This window comes from Polistes fuscatus, unplaced genomic scaffold (genome assembly GCF_010416935.1).
Source record: "Polistes fuscatus isolate 324 unplaced genomic scaffold, CU_Pfus_HIC Scaffold2, whole genome shotgun sequence".
Taxonomy (NCBI): domain Eukaryota; kingdom Metazoa; phylum Arthropoda; class Insecta; order Hymenoptera; family Vespidae; genus Polistes; species Polistes fuscatus.
The window spans coordinates 2,996,518-3,017,828 of NW_025113096.1; the positions used below are offsets into that span (position 1 = coordinate 2,996,518).

At 33.4% G+C, this 21,311-nt stretch overlaps 4 protein-coding genes across 5 annotated transcripts; all 4 read left to right on the forward strand.

The window, feature by feature from the left end:
* The first annotated feature begins 58 nt into the window (after positions 1–58).
* On the forward strand, positions 59–2,643 carry LOC122516225. Its single transcript, XM_043633875.1, has 5 exons — positions 59–146; positions 231–688; positions 774–1,519; positions 1,782–2,158; positions 2,282–2,643. The coding sequence occupies exons 1-5, from the start codon at positions 110–112 to the stop codon at positions 2,641–2,643; spliced, it is 1,980 nt and encodes a 659-aa protein (XP_043489810.1). The 5' UTR covers positions 59–109.
* Positions 2,644–3,174: 531 nt separating this feature from the next.
* LOC122517135 (trypsin 5G1-like) lies at positions 3,175–4,333 on the forward strand. The gene is made up of 5 exons (XM_043635518.1): positions 3,175–3,208; positions 3,299–3,393; positions 3,473–3,558; positions 3,638–3,908; positions 4,049–4,333. Exons 1-5 carry the CDS (start codon positions 3,175–3,177, stop codon positions 4,331–4,333), a joined length of 771 nt encoding a protein of 256 aa, XP_043491453.1.
* Positions 4,334–15,187: 10,854 nt separating this feature from the next.
* LOC122516662 lies at positions 15,188–17,623 on the forward strand. 2 transcript variants are annotated; one of them, XM_043634642.1, is made up of 3 exons: positions 15,188–15,718; positions 15,789–16,789; positions 17,292–17,623. In XM_043634642.1, exons 2-3 carry the CDS (start codon positions 15,844–15,846, stop codon positions 17,621–17,623), a joined length of 1,278 nt encoding a protein of 425 aa, XP_043490577.1. In that variant the 5' UTR covers positions 15,188–15,718; positions 15,789–15,843. The 2 variants fall into 2 exon arrangements, with proteins under 2 accessions (XP_043490577.1, XP_043490578.1); XM_043634643.1 differs by having other exon boundaries at positions 15,789–16,780.
* A 621-nt stretch (positions 17,624–18,244) lies between these two features.
* LOC122516661 (putative uncharacterized protein DDB_G0274535) lies at positions 18,245–20,916 on the forward strand. Its single transcript, XM_043634641.1, has 5 exons — positions 18,245–18,425; positions 18,586–18,914; positions 18,999–19,257; positions 19,345–19,700; positions 19,851–20,916. Exons 1-5 carry the CDS (start codon positions 18,265–18,267, stop codon positions 20,186–20,188), a joined length of 1,443 nt encoding a protein of 480 aa, XP_043490576.1. The 5' UTR covers positions 18,245–18,264; the 3' UTR covers positions 20,189–20,916.
* The last annotated feature ends 395 nt before the right edge of the window (positions 20,917–21,311 follow it).

A 21,311-nucleotide genomic window follows, 5' to 3' on the forward strand; every position in this document is an offset into this window, starting at 1 on the left:
CATTCATTTGTAATATTTCAAACGTGTTTATCGAAAATCTTTCAAATCCGCCGAGTAGAAAAGCTATAAAAGATGAAAGAATATTTTTTAAGAGATCAGTTTTGCAGACATGTGTTCCAAGGGAATTCTTTTATTTTTATGTCTCGGTAAGATCATTTAAATGTAATTCAAGTTTTTCTATTTAACAATAATATATAATTAAACACCATCGATGTATATTTTACTTGTAGGGAGTTTAACGTTGACAATTTTTTCGAGAAAAAATGATCGTGATTTGAAATCATGGACGAAAAATTCATTAGATACGTTCATAAGCTCGAAACACATGGATCCGGCTGAACGAGCTATTGAAAATTTTTTAACAAAGTTAGTTGGACCAATGTCAACGCCGATAACTTTACGAAGAACTTCTAATGATAGAAATGGCCTTGAACGAACGATTAGCGAAATCAGTCACTTGGTACGAAGAAATTTAATGAATTTTGCTAAATCCTTTAGATCTACGTCAACCGTTAATCGATACGAAAGAAATTTGGATATTAATAATATAAAATCAAACGATTGGCTCTCCGAAGTTTTACTTCGAGGTTCATTATTACTGCAAGATTTAGGAGGGATCACAAAAGAAGTGTTATCTTTCATTGATCCTTATCTACGTAGATACAATCTTATTTTACCAAAAAACGAAGTGAGTTCACTTTAATAAGCAGCAATTTTTTCTGATGTAAAATGATTGGTTATCTAGTTTATGATTCTTTTAAATATGTGAACAGGTGTCGTATGCAAGAGAAAATCCTCAATTTTTAGGAACTATCGATGGCATATCGGAATTCGGTGATCGATTATGCGAATGTTCGAAATCGAAAATATGGAAAAGTCGAACGATCTCTATTCTCAGTGAAGCTCTTGCGAATTTGGCAAAGAATTCACCTAAACATACTCTGAAAATTCTTGGATCACGTTTAGACGTTGCATTAAAGAACGGTTTATTGAATGATCCAAATTCACCACTTGGTCAACTGCACATTTTCTTTTGTAATATTAATTCCGATAATTCTTCTCACTTAAGTCATCATTGTATCGCGGAATTCGAGCATCTTCGCGAGTGTCTGTTTATTCGGAAACGTAATCCTACAATGATTTCGAAACACGAGATCGATAATTATAAGAATTTCTTGAAAAATCGTTGGTTAAGTGGAATTCAAAGTCTCAGTAATTGCATCGCCGAGTACGATGACGATGGAAATGCAAATGTCAAGTGTAAAATAAATAAAAGAATATCTATAAATCCTAATCGTCGTATAAAATATATTTACGAGAGTATACTAGGACAAAGATTAACAAAAAGATCACCATTGTATCGAGTTGCAAATGATCTAGGCAATGTTCTTTCTAAAATACCTTGGGGTAGACAACTCATCGATGAAACATATTATTATCTTTCGATTTATCAAGATGGAGTCAAGAAAGTTAACAGATTGTCAAAATTTCCTTCCAATAATAAAATAGCAGCTGCAAAGTATGTATATACGTGTAACGAAAATCGATTAATTTCACAAAACAAATAGTATCGAAAATAGATCAAATTATTTCCTATTACTATCATAAGAATATTTGTCATTTAGTCGTTTCAAGCCTAATTAAATTTAAACAAATTTTAAAAGTGTAGTTAATCGTTTTAATTTGCGAACAGTAATCACTTACACATATTAACCGTTTGATTATTCATTCAATTAACTAAATTAAATGAATTTTAAAGTTAATATCACGTCTGTTTCTAGATACGAGAAAGTGTCTAAATCTTTGGGATTATATAAAAGAGGTTTACTTTTAAAAACGTTGGATGCAATCGATAAGATTCATCGTGCAACGATTGAATTTGAAAAGATCATTGTTAGTGGAATCAAAATAGCTATGAACGAAAATTGGCACGGTCATCTTAGAATTTTGAGTTGCATTTCCGATTGGATGTCCAAGCTTTTTTTATTCTGCGATTACGAAGAGGAAAAGAAAAATGAGACGATTTTGACTACTACGTCACAGCCTCCCTTTTCTATTGAATCGGAAGATATTTCTTACGAATTATCTGATTTTAATTCTAACGAAGAAGATACCAGTGAAGAGGAAGAAACAACTGTTTTGACTACGACGAAAGAAGGTAATAATTGAAAAGAAAAAAAAAAGAAAAAAGAAGGAGAATAACTTTTTTAAACTATAATACAATAAATCTATAAAATAATAATCGATCGTGGCAAATAATCTGATTCATCAATTGTTACAGAGTTAAAGGAAGCTGCGGATAAATCTTTCGAAAAGTTAATTCATTCGATTAATCGTTTAAACGTCCGCACGGCGTACGAGAAAAGTATCCTGGTTAATCTCGCGAATAATTTATTGCTAACAACTATGTTCATGGAAACTATCGGTTTCGTTTCTGCCTTGTTTTCTCTCGGGAATACTAATAAAGAGAATACGAATTCATCCGAAATAAGAGACGAATGGTTAAAAAAACGTAAACGTAGATCCCTTATCTTCGAAGACGATTCGCGATATAATAGATCCGATGTAACACAAAATGAAGAAATGTCTTATCAGATGGAAATAATTCGAGAAATGATTCTTACGTTCAAAAATGAAGAATAAATATGAGAGCTTGTATATGAAACATGATTATTATCAAGATTAAATTATAAATAACGTATAAATAAAATATAAAATTATTCTATATGAACATATATATGTAAAATATGTCTAAATAAAATCTTATGATAGAAACAAAGAAATATTAACTTTATCTAACAATTCATATAACATTTATCTATGAAATTAGAGTTATATAAGGTTCGGGATAATCTTTACACTGTAAAACAATTTTTTATCTAGTTTATCTAACGAAAGATATTCTAATTGCAAGCTATTAATTTCATCCTGTTGCATAAAATTTGAAGATTAAACAATCTATACAGCTCGCATTTAAATCAATAATAAATTATAATATCTTCTAATAAATTCATAATTTACGATAGAGTCTATAAATTTTAAGTTTAATGATAAAAAATAAAAAAGAAAAATAAATTAATGAAATATAATTCCAATGACATTTATGAAGGATGACGCATCCAATATTACAAATAATAAGCGAGTGCTCTACCTCTCAACTGGTATTTTAGAAAAATGTTTTGGACCGTCGTTTTTATTTGCTTAATATGTGAGTACACAAAATACATATGTCTGTTACATATAACTTATAATATGTTAACAAATATTCCAATAACAAAAATCTTGTTTCTATTCTTAGATTCTCGTGTTGTACATAATGAACGAGAAATGCATAATGTTAAACACAGAATTATTGGAGGACATTATATTAGCATCAAATCGCGTCCATTTATGGTTTGTCATTATTATATTTATCTAAATTGATAAAGAAAATATTCGTATTTTTCCAAAATTGATATAAATTAATTTTCAGGTATCTCTGCACGACGAATTAAACAATTTTCAATGCGGAGCAAGTATACTATCGAAAAAATGGGTCATTACTGCGCTTCATTGTTTGTAATATTAACGTTATATCTTATCTTATATTTTATAGAATGCATTATACACAGATATTTAATTAAATGTGTATTATCAGCAATTCTTTAGATCAAAATAATTACCACGTACGTGCGGGCTCAAATTATACCGATCACGGTGGAACGTTGCATAATGTGAAAAATATTCATACTTACGATGAGACAACCTATCCATACTGGTCTACGAAAATCTATTATCACGATATCGCCCTTTTCAAAGTGTCACCGCCCTTTCGATTCTCTTCGACAACTCGACCGATTAATTTACCGAACGACGATAAAAAACCACGTAGACTTTATGCTTCTGGCTGGGGATATACATCATTGAACGTAAATGAAAAAAAAAAAAAATAGAAAAAAAAAGAACATAAACAAAAATAAAAGAAAAAAAAAGAAAAAAAATTTTGAAATTAATGAAATACTTTTAATTATCGAAAAAAATTTTTTGTTTTTTCTTTTTTTTTTTTCAGAGCAACTCTCATCCTACTCTGATGACTGTTAACATTCCTTACGTTCCATTTAAAGCTTGTGTCAACTCAGTACCATTGTATAAATTACTCGTTAGAAGGGATCGTCATCTCTGTTACGGTAGACGCGGCAAGGATTCATGTTACGGAGATTCCGGCGGTCCATTGGCTGATGCTCATACGATTTATGGCATCGTATCTTTCGGCTATAATTGTGGCAAGGTTTCCGGAATTTACGCAAAAATATCATACTATCGTGAATGGATAAAAACCATTACGAAATTATAAATCATAGTGTGTGTGTCTACGCATATGAATATACTTATCTTTGATTATTTCCCCATCTATGACTTCATTTCTGTGGTTTAATTTCCCGCGAATTTTTTAGATAATCAAATTTATACAGAAATATTTACATTTTCTTCTTTAAGATACGAATACGTATAAGATAAGAAAGTTTGATGAAAGAATCAGTTGATGTTACTCTCGTGATTTACATACAATTTATATATAATTATCTTATTGAAATTTCATTTTATTATTTCATCGCCTAATTAACCATTTTGTTAAATATATATATTACGTTGATTTTTTAAAATTGTATAATTACATTAATATAATTTATGTTATAAATATAACTATTATATCTTTTTTTTTTGTAGATGTGAACAAAAATGAAATTATAATGGTTCATAATTTCAATGAAATTAATATAAAACTTATTTATATAAGATAGATAAGATGGTCAATTATTTTACAAATACCAACAATCTTAAAAATAATAAAAAATAATTAAATGAATCATAGAAACTTCGTATCGCGTGCAGGTGTTTTCAGGAAAACGGATAGAAGGACAAGTCAAATCACGGAGCGTGGACCCTACTGTGTTCAGGTTCGATAGACACAGGAAGTCCATTACACGTGTGCCGTTCAATAGCATGTAATGACACACACGTGTAAACGTGGTCTCTCTCTCTCTCTCTCTCTCTCTCTCTATCTTAACGAAAAATATAATACGTTTATCTTATGAAATAGCCCTAAACAATTTCCTTTTAGTTCATATTATTATATAAAAAGACGTAAAAATTGCAAATAAAATAGTTTAATAGGTAAAAATGAAGTCAGTTGAAAGAAAACCAAGAACGAAAGAATAAATAATACTATTTTTAAATTGTTGAAAGTTGAACGGCTTCTTTTTCACCTTTAGTTAGTCCTAGAACTTGAACTTATATCGGAGACTATCGTTTACCAGGCTGACTCATTCGCACCTGAATATTTCTATACGAATAAGACTGGCTGCTTTTCCGCATGCTAACATTTCCGAAGTTTTCTAAACTCTCCCCTTTTTTACTGTAGATAATTCAGTAAATGTCTTTGCATATATATATAAAATAGCACGATAAGAGTATTATCGCTTACAAGAAGAGATAGTCGCATACTCAGGAAACCGATTTTTTTTTTTGTAAACTCAACATAATTGTAACAGTCCATTAGGATCATACACTGTGCAAATCGTAAACTCAATACTCAACTGTTTCCCAAAAAAAATGAAGGGAAAAGTTTAACACGCGTTCGTAATTGCGAGATCGCTGGATCGAATCTCGCTCGGATAACTTATTTTTTTGTTTGTTTCATACTGTTTAATTTTACATTTTATTTCTATATATCTTTTCTTCTTATTATTATTAAGAATTTTTTGTTCAAATCGATGTCCTGAATTTTTGATCGTCCCCGTTTTAGTTATCATTCGTTATCGTGTCAAAAATAATAAAGTTCAGTCTTACGTGTAAAGTATAATTCATTTTATAATAATCGATTCTGTGTGTGATATACGTAAAGTGAATATTGATGCATGACTCACCCAATAATTGGATAAACCTTATTCCTTAGACTCTTCAATATCTCGCTTTTGATTTTTAAATACCATAAAGAAACTCTGTTTACTCGAGTACTCTCCGCAATATTATCCTTGATCATTAACTCGCATTGTGACGCTGATAGTACTTCTTCCATAGTCACATAAATTAACGAAGCCGATGAGTTCGAACTAGATGAAGAGGTGGTTGAACGACTTGTTCTTCTTCTTTGTTTTCCTTTCTTACGTAAACAAACATTGTCTGTTGTATCTACTTCAGGCTCGTTGTCGGTCATGATCGACAAATTTTTATTCATTAAAATATTCTCTCAGAAATATATTGACACGTTTATCAGAAACACGATAATTCACTAATTTAATGTTTCATTTAACAAATTTTCGTTTAAACGATCGACGATAAATTTCATTCATTTTTTTACAAATTATTAATTTTTATCTAATTGTAATTATCATAATACTAAATACAGGTTCAAATGTTTGATCAATTGATCTTAACAGAGATGTTTTTTATTTTTTTAATATATTTTATATCTGCGACTTATATTTTTGATTCGATATTATTTGTTTATAGTTTGTACAGATTTAAAATTGTATATATATATATATATATATATTGTCTGAACGAAGTGTCCGATGTATAGAATGGAAAGTATACGACTGAACAGGCTAACAGGCTAACAAACTGATTGTATATGTATGCACCGAGAGAAGGGACTGTGTTTATAACAGGGCTGTACAATGAATTGGTCAAACGTGGCGCATTGGATGATTACAAATTGTATATTACATCCTTGCATCTATTTATTTTTTTGAAACAGGCACGATAACTAATTGTAAAGCCATTTTTATATTTTCTGGCGTACATTGATTAATTTAGTTACGTAATTGACTTGTATGACGCATTTGAGCTTGTATGTTCAAAAAAAAATAGCACATGGTTTGCAAAAGATTGGCCATCCCTGGTTTAAGGTTTATTTATCTTTTTACCAACTTCATTGTTTAGTCTATACTTCTTAAATGAATTTATACAAAATATCGTCTCATTTCATATTACGTTTAAATAAAAAATCGTAAACATTTTTTTTTATAATAAATTGATATCAATTGAAAATTAAGATTCTAATTCTTATTTACTTAAAAATGCTTTATCTTTAACTTTTTCCTTCTGTTAATTATTTATTATGAAATCATGCAAGAATATGAATGGCCACACGACCATACAAAATAAAAAAAAATAAAAACACGTGGAACCCACACGCAACTGAATTGAAGTGATGATATCGCTCATTACTGAGATAACTTCCTTGCCCTTTGCATTATCAGTTAAACATTTTGGCGCCTGTTTGAGTGATTTATTAGCACGTTGTCACACGCGAAATGCGCTCACATATTCCGTATTCTTTCTTTTTCGACTCTATAATATATCCAATAACACAGTCTATTTAAAACATAAAAAAATTAAAAACACTTTCCGCTTCACAAAAATGTTTTTCTTTCCGCAGATTTACACTATACTCGAAAATTGAAAATTATTCAAAATACATAAACGATTTAAAAATGTTAAAAGAACAAATAATGATCCAGAATAGTTCGTCCGTTGTCAAGCGAGTTTCGATCGAATAAGAATACGGATCGAATTTTCTTGAAATATGCGTCAAATTTTAGGAAAATTGATAACGCTAATTGTAAGAAAAAAAAACGAGAGTGACACAAACCATATTCGATCGAAGCTTGCTTAACAACAGAAAAACTTTAACTTTTTTTTTTAAGGACTCAATCATCAAGGATTACAGGTATCTGTACACACACACACACATATAACATACCTTAAATATTTATTTCGTTTGCCCGATCGTATTTCCCCGTTTCTTCTCCATCATTCAAATAACGAGTTCCCCTCAAAACCTTTAACTTTTCGTTTGGCTTGTCAAATTTTCGATACCCTCTCAAAAAGAAGTTTCATTTGAAAAAAGACATAACGGTATAATATCAATGATGAAATCAACGAACGGCAACAAGTAATTGAAGAAATAAAAGACGAGGAGAGGCGATATTTTAAACGCAATGATTATGTTCCTCATTGTCGATTATGGCAGTTTTATTTGATAGAGATGCATGCTACGCATTGCAACGATTTAAACAAAGAATAGGAAGCTACGGACGGCACGGCACGTTCAACGTCACTAAACCAAAGATCTCGGGCTGAATTTCTAACGATGTTTCTTTTGTAATACGTGAAGTCTTTTATGAATCAAACATACACATGACTTTTAACCCTTTGAGTATCAAAGAAATTTCCCACTACAGTCATAATCAAATGTTACAGGGTTCCAATGCGTGGCGGAGCTTGAGTGTACCTAAAATGGGATGACTGAAAAATTAAATCCAATATTTTGTTTATTTCTTTTTACTTCTTTATTTTCTTGAAATAATTCCACATTTTTGCATGATTGGTTTTATTGATATACGGCACTGATGTCTGTAACAAGATCATTTGTTCTTCTGTAGTCTTCTTTTCCTCAAGTAAAGGGGACACATGAACAAACTAACACTATACCATTACGATGATTAATGAAAAACTTTAAGATAATTGGCTTATATTCCTACAACCGTCCGCACGGGAATTCCTGGCGATTTTAATACTCAAAGAGTTACTTGGCTGTATTTTATTTGCTTTCATTGTTTCATATTATATTTACAATTAAATGTATTTAAATGTATTCATAATCGTTCATATACATTTTTTCTCATTATTTAAAATATAATTTCATGTAATCCAGCAGCGTATCTTTGTTAAAGAAAGAAATGTTTTTTTATTTTCAATAAAATAATTATAAATATAATATTTTTATCTTTGTATAAATACGCGAAATATATAAATAGGAATAGGAAACGCGTTTAAAAAAAAAGAACAATTCACGCAACACATCCGTCGACAATAGATTGATAATTTACTAGTGCAATGACATCATCTCGATAACTGACAGTGAATTCTCATTCTTTCCTAACTGATTATAGAAACAAGTTGAATCATACAATTTTAATTTAATCGAATGAATAAACGACATAAGAGGAATCAGGATCTAATATTAATTTTAATGCGTACATATATCTGAACAAATAAAAAAAAAATTTCCGTTGAAAATATTTTTTCTATTAGAAAATTTCACGGTGTGTGATATTAGAAAGGATCCTTGGAGGAATTACGCCAAGACTGAATTCACTAGCGTGAAATTGAAACGTTACGAAATTCCAAAACTTCTTCTTCTTCTTCTTCTTCTTCTGGCATCGACGTATGAAACTTTTTTTGTTAAACTATTAACAAACTTGCAGGATCAATTTCTTTCGAAATTTAACGATTCTAAGACAAGAACTTCAACGTAATACGTTAAATAGAATTTATCTAAGATATTAATTTTCTTGATTAAATGGATAACAAGGTAAGTCATAAGGTTAGACGTATTTCATGGAAGACCAACAATATTCATAATCAGATAAACCAAACGACTAAACGTAATACTTGCACAAGACCTTTCCTAAGAACTTAATCAACTTAAATAGAAACTTTGGGAAATTTAAATGGACACTTGCGTGATCATATCATTTTTGTTGATTATGTAGATATGCCGTATATACATATATACCTATATTATCTAACATAAGAAAGAAAGATGAAACTTTTTTATGACTTCTTCCTTTATAATCCGAGATTATTTATATTAATGAATATTAGATAGAAAATAACGTAATGTGTATCATAAATATTGAACCTAAATAATGATTTTAAGAACACATTACTGTGATTGATACGAAATAAATTTGATTGCAAATAAATAATTTGTACATACCACATAAATTTCACACAAATGAAGCATAGATATTATTTCCTGATTACACTGGTTAATTATAATTGCGAGTATTTACAATAATTTAACAAACGAAAGTATAATGACAAACAAAATTCAAACTGCATGCAATTAGAATGAAAATAAAATAAGTATTTGAATAAAATGGTAATTCATATCCGTACTTACTCCAAAGAAGACACCAAACGTAAAAGTTTGGGACCAGATTTTAAGCATGCTTTATCAGAATTTTCTTCGTCGACATTCTCTGCCTCTTTCTTTATCGTTCTCCATAATCTCCACAATCCCATATTTTCACAAATTTATTTAAAACACGATTGAATGTTATCTAACTATTCCCACGTGTATTATTAACACGAATCTAATTACGAGATTGATACGTTATAAGGGACACGTCTAAGCGTTAGAAAACTCGTCTTTTAGACTAGCCATTCGCAAAACGACTGTAGAAAAACTCATCTCTTTGAATAGCTTCTTGTTCAACGAGGAAATAAACGTCCACTTGTTTGTGCCGTAATTACGCGTATTTACATGAACAGCGAACGTCAGTCTACGGTAATTAATTACATATACTGAATACGTCATCATGATACATATAACGTTAAAAATATGCGTTGATTTACTATGAACCCTTATTAACAATAAATAACCGTATACAAATTATATTTAACAAAATTTAATTCTTTTTTTCTTTTTTCTAAAGTTATCGTTCACTTTAAAAAAGAAAAAAAAGAAAAATTATCAAATCAAACGAGTTCGATTGTTCGTTTTGCTCTATTTATTTCTACAGTATTAAACGAAAATAAAAAAAAAAAAAAAAAAAAAACAGAAAAGAAAGACGAAACATTATTATAAAGCTTTGATCTTTCGTATGAGAAAAGTTAATTTTCTCTCTCCTTCGATCGTTTATCCCCGAACAAACTCTTCCATACTTTCGCTCGCCCTTTTACGTTCGACTCAACCCCCACCACCCGCCCCATCACCACTACCACCATCCCCTTCCCTCTCTTACTCTGTTAGGAATTTTTATTACGGACCTCTTATTAGATGGAGGTCTTAAACTTCCTTTCATCTTCTTCAAGCGGATTTCGTCTAAACTGCACGTTATTGAGTCTGACATAGCCCAACATGGAAAGCTTCGAAAATACGATAATTTCCCTAAATCCATTAGGGTATTTCTACCTTCCCTTCGTCGTCTTCGTCGTCGTCGTCGTCGTCAACTCGACAAGATGGATTACATTAACCGAAATCATTACCACCTCTTCTCCATGATGCAGACATCGAAAATTAGGTCTACGATACGTGAGAATAAATAAACATACGCTAATAAATCATTCCCTGCATCGGCATCATTAATCACTTCGTTAAATATAACTATATAATAACGAATTTGTTGAATAACGTGTAATATTCTATTGGCAAAAAAAAAAAAGAAATATTTTGAATAAAATAAACTGACCATGAGAGGAAATTACTTTTATGACATTTCCAAAAAGAACAAGAAAATAGAACAAAAAATAATTATACTATAACGCTTCAAAAAATATCCATCGTATCGGACGACCTAATAATTAGACAAATAATATTATACATCATAGAAATATATGACAACTCATTTTATTCATTTTTATAATTACAATATTTCCCTCTAATATCAAACTAGCAATGTTAAAAGGGATTCGGTGTCTCGAAAAGAAGCTTTGCCACATGAATTTTCATCCCTGTTTTGAATGGATCGGAGAAGGTAAAGCTCCTACGTAGGATTTACGAAATGGTAAAGTACGAGAGAGAAAGAGAGAGAGAAAGAGAGAGAGAGAGAGAAAGAAAGAGAAAGAGAGATGAAGACAGAGAAAGTAAAGGAGGGGTTGGATTGAGACATGTCGGGGTGTGGCCGGTCCTGGGATTAACTTTGCTGACAGCCAATCATATCCGAGACGACCCCACCAAGTGCACGACTGGGAAAGCCAGCTCTGAGGCCGTCGCAGCAGCAACCCTGTTCACCCTCCTACGTACAACAACCCCCTCGCGGCTAATTGCCCTCGCTTTAATATCGCATGTGGAATGAAAGCTCGAGGCAGCAACTGGATAGCTTCCTTCCTTCCTTCCTTGTTTGCTTGCTTGCTTGCTTGCTTACTTGCTTGCTCCAACTAGTGTTTCGGGTGTTCAGGGGTTGAAGAGAGCTGATAAGGTACTATATAGAAGCTCGCTAGGAGTCTAGGAATCAGATACTGCTTTGAAACACCTTCGTTCCTCATATATATACGTATAAAGGAACGTTTGTGTGTATGTGTGCATGTATTTATGTGTGTAGGTGTTAGCACGAATGCTAGGATAGACCGTGGCTCTTGCTAGGATTAAATTTCGAAACAATGGCCAACCGCTTGACGACTCCTTACTCGACGAATCTTGCTTTATTAATGACTTAGATACTGGGCTCTAAGTGTAGTTAAGTGTTATAAGACGAAAATTTCAATGAAATTCAAATAACTTTTTGATATTTTTATGATCAAAGTAAGAGCCGTATCTGCAATTAATTCGTTAATAGATTCTAAAGTTTTCTTTCCGGAATAATATGAAATATTAATTAATATTTCGCTTGTATTAGTTTTATTGGGTAAAAACAAAAAAAAACAAAATAATAATAAATATCGATTACGACGAAAAAAGAATAATCCCTCGGAGAATTTTACAAACTGAATTTAGCAGGATCTCCGAAGAATCGAAAGGAAATTCCAAGAAGCTAGGAAAGATCTTCCGAGATCGCTTTCGTCTTATATATTGGCTCGTTCAGAAAAGGGGAATGGCTCTTATAAAGCGGAGCAATTATCCGGGTAAAATACTCTCCGAAATTTCCGTGATAAATTTCGGCTCGTAATAAGGGTGGAGTCGCTCGCAAGTCATTTGGACGAGAACGATGAAGAAGGGTGTGGGGTATCGGCTTCAATAGAAATTCTTTTCAAACCCTACCCGTGGCGCTCGACCGGCCGTTTAATTTAAACATTTGTCGCCTGTTACGTTCGCCGTCTTTGCTAAATCGTTTCAACTTTTGTACTTTCTCCGAGAGACGAGACGAGACGAGAGCGGTTTCTTACTCCTGAGCTAATAATTACCGTATTCTCTGAATACACTGTGAAATAAGAACGTAAAAGGGTCGTCTTCTTTTTCTTCCTAGCACCAACCGTTGAAAATCTTCTCTACCGTTTTCATTAATTCTTCGTTTGTTCCAAACGAAGACTTCAATGTATTTAACTTGCAATAAAACGAAATCGTCTTATTTACTGATAAACAAATTATCAACCGCTGTAAATTAATTACTTAATAAGATGATTTATTATGCAAAACGATTATTCGTTATCAAAAAACTTCATTTGATGAAAATCGACTAAAGTTTCGAAATTTTAATTAAAAACAACGTTCCCGCGATCAAGTTAGAGAGAATACAATATTTTATACGTTATGCCTGCGATAAGTTCGCATATTCCTAAATCCCCCCTCCTTGGTATCACACTCCGCGAGGTTAGATCCTACAATGCCAAAGTTTGCGACAAAGTTAGCACGCTGCGAAATATATGACGTAATTACACGAGCTCGTTCCTCGTTTTGTAAAATATTTAGAAGGTTCTCCAAGTAAATTTCGAATTTATAGCTTAATTTTACTCTCATAGAAGTGCCAACAAGGTAAGTGCACAAGTTTTCACAATACCCTATAGGGATTTCTTTGGAGATCTCATCGTATAAGCTAGTATTATAAATTATATTTATAAGATACGTGAAAGGAAGATGATCGATAAAATTAAAACTTGTAAAATATTAGAAAAAAAGAAAGGTTAGAATATAAATACTAATTAAACAATGATGTCGGTCACGAACAAGTTACTTTTCACAATGTAACATGCCTTAAGCATACCTTTGACATGACTTAAAAGCTCATCGTAATTAAGCACCCTTAAGCTCCTTAGAGGTTTTCCGAGGTTCTGAAATTCCCGCACGCTCGTCAACATCTAATGAGGGGATTGTGGATGAAGTTTCGGCCCAGATGGAAGCAATTAAGCAAACCCCACTCGATGCGAAGACGCGAGAATTACCTTAGAACTGTGTTTACACTCTCCATTAAATTACATCGAATCCTCGTATCTAGGAAAAACTCGTATTCCTTTATTTTTCTTGTATTTTCTTATTGATCGAGAAAAAAAGGACGCAAAAAGAAAAAAACAAAAAACAAAAAAAAAACAAAAAGGAAAAGTAAAAAACGACAGAATAAAAAGAAAAAAAACTTCGTATGAAATATTGTACTTCATTGAAGAAATAAAGATAACAATGAGAAATTGTAAGAATTCTAAAGCAATGGAAAAACGGAGACGTCAGAAAGAGGAGGGATCGAGTTAAAGGAAAAAGCTATGGGAGGAAAAGGAAAGTAGCTCGTCATAATTAGAGGAGACAGCTAATTAGCAGCGCTACGTCTTAGACACAGATGACATCGTCGAGAAGCGAAGACACTCTCGGTCTGAACCGTGGCCAAGCCAGCCAGCTAGCTAGCTAGGTAGCTAGCTACACAGTTGGCTAAGACCTTGCTCGGATCTACTCGTGTTCATTCTCGTATACGTACGAGCACCCCTTGGCCAAGAACAGCTCCTAGTCTCTAAGCGAAAGCTTATTAATGGCTCTCTTTATCTCTCTCTCTATCTATCTATCCCTATGTATCTATCTATCTCTATCTAACTCCCACTATCTTTGTAAAGTAAGAGAAGAAGAAAGAGGAAGATTTAGAGAAGGAAAGAGGAAGGAACGTAGAACTCGACGCGGAGGGCAAGAAGGGTAACGGCTGGTGGTGGAAAAAAGTAACAGACTCCCCGCAAACAAGGCTACCACCATCCCCTTTAGGTATACCCTAAAGCGCTTACCCGGCACGCAGCGCAACTCGCTTAGTAGTAGGCGTGTCCCAGGGACTAGTGGTGATGGCAGGACTCGGCCAACCAGGACTCGAGACGTAACGTTCGCCTCGGCCTTCCTCGGTTCGAACGAAAAAATATTGACCGTACATCGGGAGGATATCCTGCGGTCCATTTGGGGGTTGCGGAGGTGAAAGACGGTCCTGGAAGAGGGTGAAGAGCAGACAACATCGGTGAATACCCCTCTCATCACGTACGGGATCATTAGCCAGATATCCTTGCTCCTGCCACCACTGGCCAACCCTGCTACAACACCATCCTACAAAATTCTGCCACCACCTACCTTCTATCTTTATCTCTCTCTCTTTTATACACACACACACACACACACACACACACACACACATACACACGCTCTCTCTCGCTCTATATATATATATCTACCTACCTATATATCTATATATCTATCTATCTATCTATCTTTCTCTATCTCTATATCTGTGTCTCTGTCTCACTTTCCGTGATAGCGGTGATTCTCGTGGCTGACATCATTATCCTCGGATGCTCCGAAGCGCCAGCGCGGATCGACTCTCGTCGAGACCAAACCTCGTCTTCCTCGTCCTTCTCTCGTTATTCTATTCGTGCTCCGACACCTTTTGCCACTTTCTTCCTTGCTCTCGTCCTTCGAAAAACTAGCTCAATCCTTTCTAAAGGATACAAACGGGATTATCAGTAACGAACACTTGTTCGAGGGGTAAACGTCAATCGACGCGTGTTGTTTCTTCCCGACGGTTACGATTTGCATAGGATTTCTGTTTTTTTTTTTTATATATATATATGTAAAATGTAACAAGTTTTTACTAATTTTTCTTACGATCGTATTTTGAGTGAAATGAACAAATGGTAACGACATTGTGTGTGTGTATGGTGATAAGACTCTTTCCGAAAAGACAATGGACTGATAGTTGTTATTGTGATGTAATAAATATATTTTAATGAGTGATAAACTTTATACTCGATGGACTTTTACTACGACATATTTGTAAGTAATCAGAGATATAATTGAGTTAAAAATATAAATATAATAATAATAATAATATAATATTTCGAAGAGAATAATATTTGCGAGAAAAAGAAGAAAATTATAAATAATATCGGTTAAAAGCGATGGAGACGAACGATCCGACGGGTCGATTGACGATAGAGGATTTATCCGATTGTAGAAGCGACAGCAATCATTCCGAGCCACAAATACGAGCTTTTCAAGATTACGAAAGAGTCAAAGAATTGAATTTGTCAGTGGATAAGAATAAAGAGGACACGTCGAACGAACCGAAAGATTTTCACATTGGCTTAGAGGGTAGAACGTCGATGCGTTTCGATGAATTTTCTAGCGACATTACAAGAGGAGGTGTATCGATGACCTTGAACAAAGCAAAAGATTTCGGTTACACTACGAACGGCTTAAGTAACTTGAATTATTCATTGGAAAGAACAAACGAGCCTGCTGATGATTCTATAGAAATGGCAACGTCACTTTGTAGATCAAAAAATTCCACCTCGAAAGATTTGCTTTTCAATTTACGTGAGACAAGACAGAAAAATGCACACCCGGCGCTCTCGTCTTTGGACAGATGCAACAAGGATCTTAATTTTGGTATTGAAAGAGACATCAAGGATTTTGGTTTGTTGAAAAATTATGGACTAGATCGTATGAAGGAATTCAATTTGTCCTTAGATCGGATTAGAGACAATCATATAAGTAATCTAACACTCGAGAGGCTACGTGGTAATGCCGGACTCTTGGAAAATCCTGCTATTTTAGAGCATGGTGAATTCAGAAATATTCAGGTGCAACAAAGAAGTCCGGAATTAGAAGCGATCGCTTTGGAACGTATGAGACGTTCCCATCTGTTAGGCACCGATTTGTCCGTACAAAATCTCTCGACGCAACTTCCCCATTCGCATTCCATCACGCAAATGGAACACTCTCAAGCGCAACAACAACAACAGGCCAAATCTTTCACCATAGATGCAATTCTTGGTTTGAGAAATAATCAAAGAGAAAAACGTGGACAACAGCAACAATATAGAAAACATCAGGGTACTTCCCGTAAATATTTAAACTATTGTTATGCATGACACATTTATTTTATTTATTTATCACAAGCTTAAATATTCACACCAACGCACGATTCAAAATAAAAGCCAACGATTGACAACGATGGTTAGCTATCTGTCAATGCAATAACCACTAACGGTTATCGTGTTTGACAGACTTTAAACTTAGTTACGTTCGTGAGAACAATTTCCAAATTTTATGAAACTCTTACGCGCTAAAACGGATTTTAAATTAGTGCAAAACAGGTCGTAATATGGAAATTTTCATTGTGAATTAATTTCTAGAGTGAGAATTACATTAATAATTGTCATTAACGAATCTTAAATCGTATATAAATTGACAGACGAGAAAGAGACTTAACCTATTAGTTTATACAACACAATTAATTATAATTATTCGAAGACCGTAACAAAAAATATAATACTTGACTCGAATGAAAGGAATATTATATGAGATTGTTTTGGAGAAAGCATTTTTTTCGTATATTTTACAGGTCAAGAAAGTTCAACGAAGAACGGAAGTTCGAGCTTACGTTCACCCGGCGGAGGAAAATCAAAGAGAGTTAGAACAATTTTCACGGCCGAACAACTGGAACGACTCGAAGGCGAATTCGCTCGTCAACAATACATGGTCGGTCCTGAAAGATTATACTTGGCCCATGCATTGAGATTGACCGAAGCGCAGGTCAAGGTCTGGTTTCAAAATCGTCGAATCAAGTGGCGGAAGCTTCACCACGAACAACAAACACAGAGGGTTCAAGAATTTCAGCGATCGTTGAGCACGTCCTTGGAACACGAGGACTGCAACGAGACAGATAAATGGTGAAGAGGCTTACATCTCGATCATCTTCTTAGATCACGATCGAGACACCGCCCCCTTCTTGTCGTTTCCCTTCTCTTCATTTTGCAATCGTGTATTCTTTTCATTTTCTTATTTGATAACCCGTGTTTTCAAAAACCAATCCGACGATTACAACGATTTCAAATGTCACATATTTAGTTAAAAAAATATTCAAATTATTTTTCTGATGATCATTTGAAGAAAAGAAAAAAGACATTGCGTTCTTTTTAATTGGTTTATCCTTTTTTTTATCTACTCTCACTTAATACGATTTTAACATCGTTTATCGAATTTTTGTCGATTCATTTGAAAAGCATGAAGGAAACCAATCGAAGACGAGTCATTTTGTGATTTTAGAGAAAGTTATTGTTATATACCGGGAATAACGAATTTTTCCTATCAAGTACTACGATAGAAAAAGATCAATTTAATTCCAATTGAAAGGAAATTTTGAACAGAGAAATCGTACTAGATATACAATTGTCGAAATATTGTGAAATAAGGAAAAAGAAAAAAAAAGAAACTCCTCCATTTAAGACGATTTTTTAAAACGAAATTTCTCGGCGTAGAAAACGATTGATAAGAAACCAAAAAAAAAAAATTAACTTCGATAATATTTCATTATCATGCAACAAACTGAGAAAAACAAAACACAAAAATACACGAATGGACCTACGCCTTCGTGGTCTACGAAATATCAAACAACAAATGTCAGAGATTCTTCGAATGCGAACTGGAAATATGTTAACAAACATAATTCATCCGTTCCATCAAACAAAGGTAATAGGTAAGCATTCAAATATTTACCAACGTAATTAAGTACTCTAATTAATTACAATATTATATAAGTGTAATATATCTCTTAATTAATATTAAACAAACAAAAATATACGAGGAATACCGTTTCGTAAGGAATTTTTATTAGAAAGACTCTTTTGTGTCTTTAGGAAACAACTCAATGCGACGGCCGAACAAATAACAAGTTATTACCCCTCTATGAATTCTTACAAACAAACTAAACGTAACAATTATGAATCTCCAATGCACACAAAATACACAACGTTTCAAAATATAGAACCACATAGATGGACTACGCACAATCATACTAGAACACCTCGGAATAAACTTTACGCAACAAACAATAATGTCGCGATCGTGAGAAAATCTATTTATAAGAAAAACGATTTGGAGGATGATGATGAAAACGTAAGATACGCTGACGAGGAGTTGGGAAACTTCACTGAAGATAACGCCGAGGAAGATGCAATTGATGAAGGTATTCGTATATTCGACAATTATAAATTTAACAATCTCAGAATAAGTTTCGTTTAAAATCAACAATGTACTGTCATATCTACAGTTGAGGAAGATCAAGAAGAAACAGCTGAATCCGTCGATAAGGATTACGAGGAACACGAAGCTGACGATGAAATCGATGAAGAATCCGATTCAACTGTTTTGAGATCACCAAAATGGCAAAGACGACCTAAAAAAGATGGAATATCACAAGAACAACAAAGATCGAGAATAATTAAACAACAACAACAACTGGACCCACGTAAGCTTCGTTATCAACAACACATACAAAACTCGTACGACAGTCATCCATCAAGAATAAGGTTCGTCAAATTGCATTAAAAATATTATTAAAAGTAATAATATAATAATTATGTTACAAAAATTTGTGTGTTTCATTATTCAAACAGATACTACCACGATCTCGATGATCGCGATGAAACAGAACTTTATACCTACGAGGAACCCGTACGACCACCAACACCACCAAAAAGTTCTATTAGAAGGTCGGGAACGAACCATCATCAACACTGGACACCATTTAGAAGTTCGTCCGATCGCTACGATACCAATCCTTCTTTGAATCAATCGATTCGTCGATCTCAACCTAAAAAGGACGTCGAAGATTTATTACATTCGGAAAATAAAAATACGAAAAAATGTATAAGATGTGGTGCACCTTCTGGTAGCAGATTATCAACCAAAAATAAGAAGAACGTTTGCAGATTTCAAGAGTATCCTGATTATATCGTGAAAGAATCTTTCGGTAATTTACAAATCCCATTCGAAATATGTTAATTTCAAACGAAAACAAAATATATAGAAATAGAAATGGAATATTAAATAGAAAACGTAAGTGAAATTAACGAATATATTATTTCATTGTTATTATTATTATACTGTTTTCACGCATCAGGCGACAATATCGATGCAGTTGAAAAAATTCTATGCGGCCGTTGCAACATAAACAAACATGATTGCGAGGATATCGAAGGATCTTACAGATCAACAAGATCAATTTTGCCGACTTTAAAACCACGACGATCTAAGGGCTCGAAAGGGATTTCCGAAATATCGGAAGATTTTCCGATAACCGAAGAAATTCCAAATGATTATATGACCAACAGATATTCGAAAGACCCTTCTGCTAACACCGTTCACGATAGGACGAGACATTCTGCGCAAATAACAACGCGTGGACCAACCAGATCGTCCTCTCGTTATGGTGCTCAACAACAACAGCCTACTTATTAAGATTGTGTCCAAAGTTCGAGGGGGAATTTGAATGAAACGTCGATCCGAAATTTGCAAAGACGTTTCATGTTTTGGGCGAGTGTGTATTATCCGGGGGGAAAAAAAAAAAAAGATAAAAAAAATTTTTTTTAAATTTTTAAATAAAAAACCAAATTATTCGTATCAGTGTTAACGTGATTCTTTTTTTGTGAAAAGTCGAATAAGAAAACCGAATGAACTCGTATTACGTATAAACGAAAAGAAAATAAAAGAAAAGGAAAAAAAATCAAATATGACGCTTTTGAGAAAGATAAAAAAAAGATGTAATTCAAAATAATCTTATTAAGAGTCATGAGATACTCGCGCATCCCAATGATTTCCCTCCGACCGATTGTGTAATATATATTTTTGTAAATGTCTTCGAAACGTGTAGGTGTGTGTTAATAATGAGTGTTACGTGATATAGAATTTCGCTAAGAACGACGTAAAATTATTAGCACGATGTACATATAGTGATAACAGGTTTAAGAAGAGACTCTAGGAGTTTAACTTCTCGAAATATGTACTTTTAATGTCCACAAAAATCACGAAAAGAAATAAACGTACGACAGTAACGTGTACGTATTTCTTTTGGCATTGGAAATGCATTGTAAATATGTGACGACATTACATTTAATTATACACGTACTTTACATCCATACGCGCGTACATGTTGCAGAGAATAAACTCTTGAATCTGTAAATTCGAAATGGGACCGTCGTTATACCTCACTTTTCCTCTTAACCATCCATCTCTCGACAAAAAAATTCATTTTTTGCTAATCTATCACTTCATTCTACTTGGCATAACATCGACTAATTCCTTTTACCTCTGTTTCCCCCTGTCCCGTCGACGATTTAAATTTACGACCAAACGAAGCTCGTTCGGCAGAGCAAAGGTAAAAGCATCGAGCCGAGCTTTTGTTTAAAATATTAATAACACGATGAAACTCCGTTGCCTTTCTGAAAATGGAGGGTTACGCTTTGTCCAATTAAACTCGATACCTTTATTATTATTCGTCCGTCGAAAGAGGATAATATTTATTGCCAGGTGAGGGAAGAGGGGGGGTCGGTTGGACGAGATGGGTCAAAATTGTAATTTCATT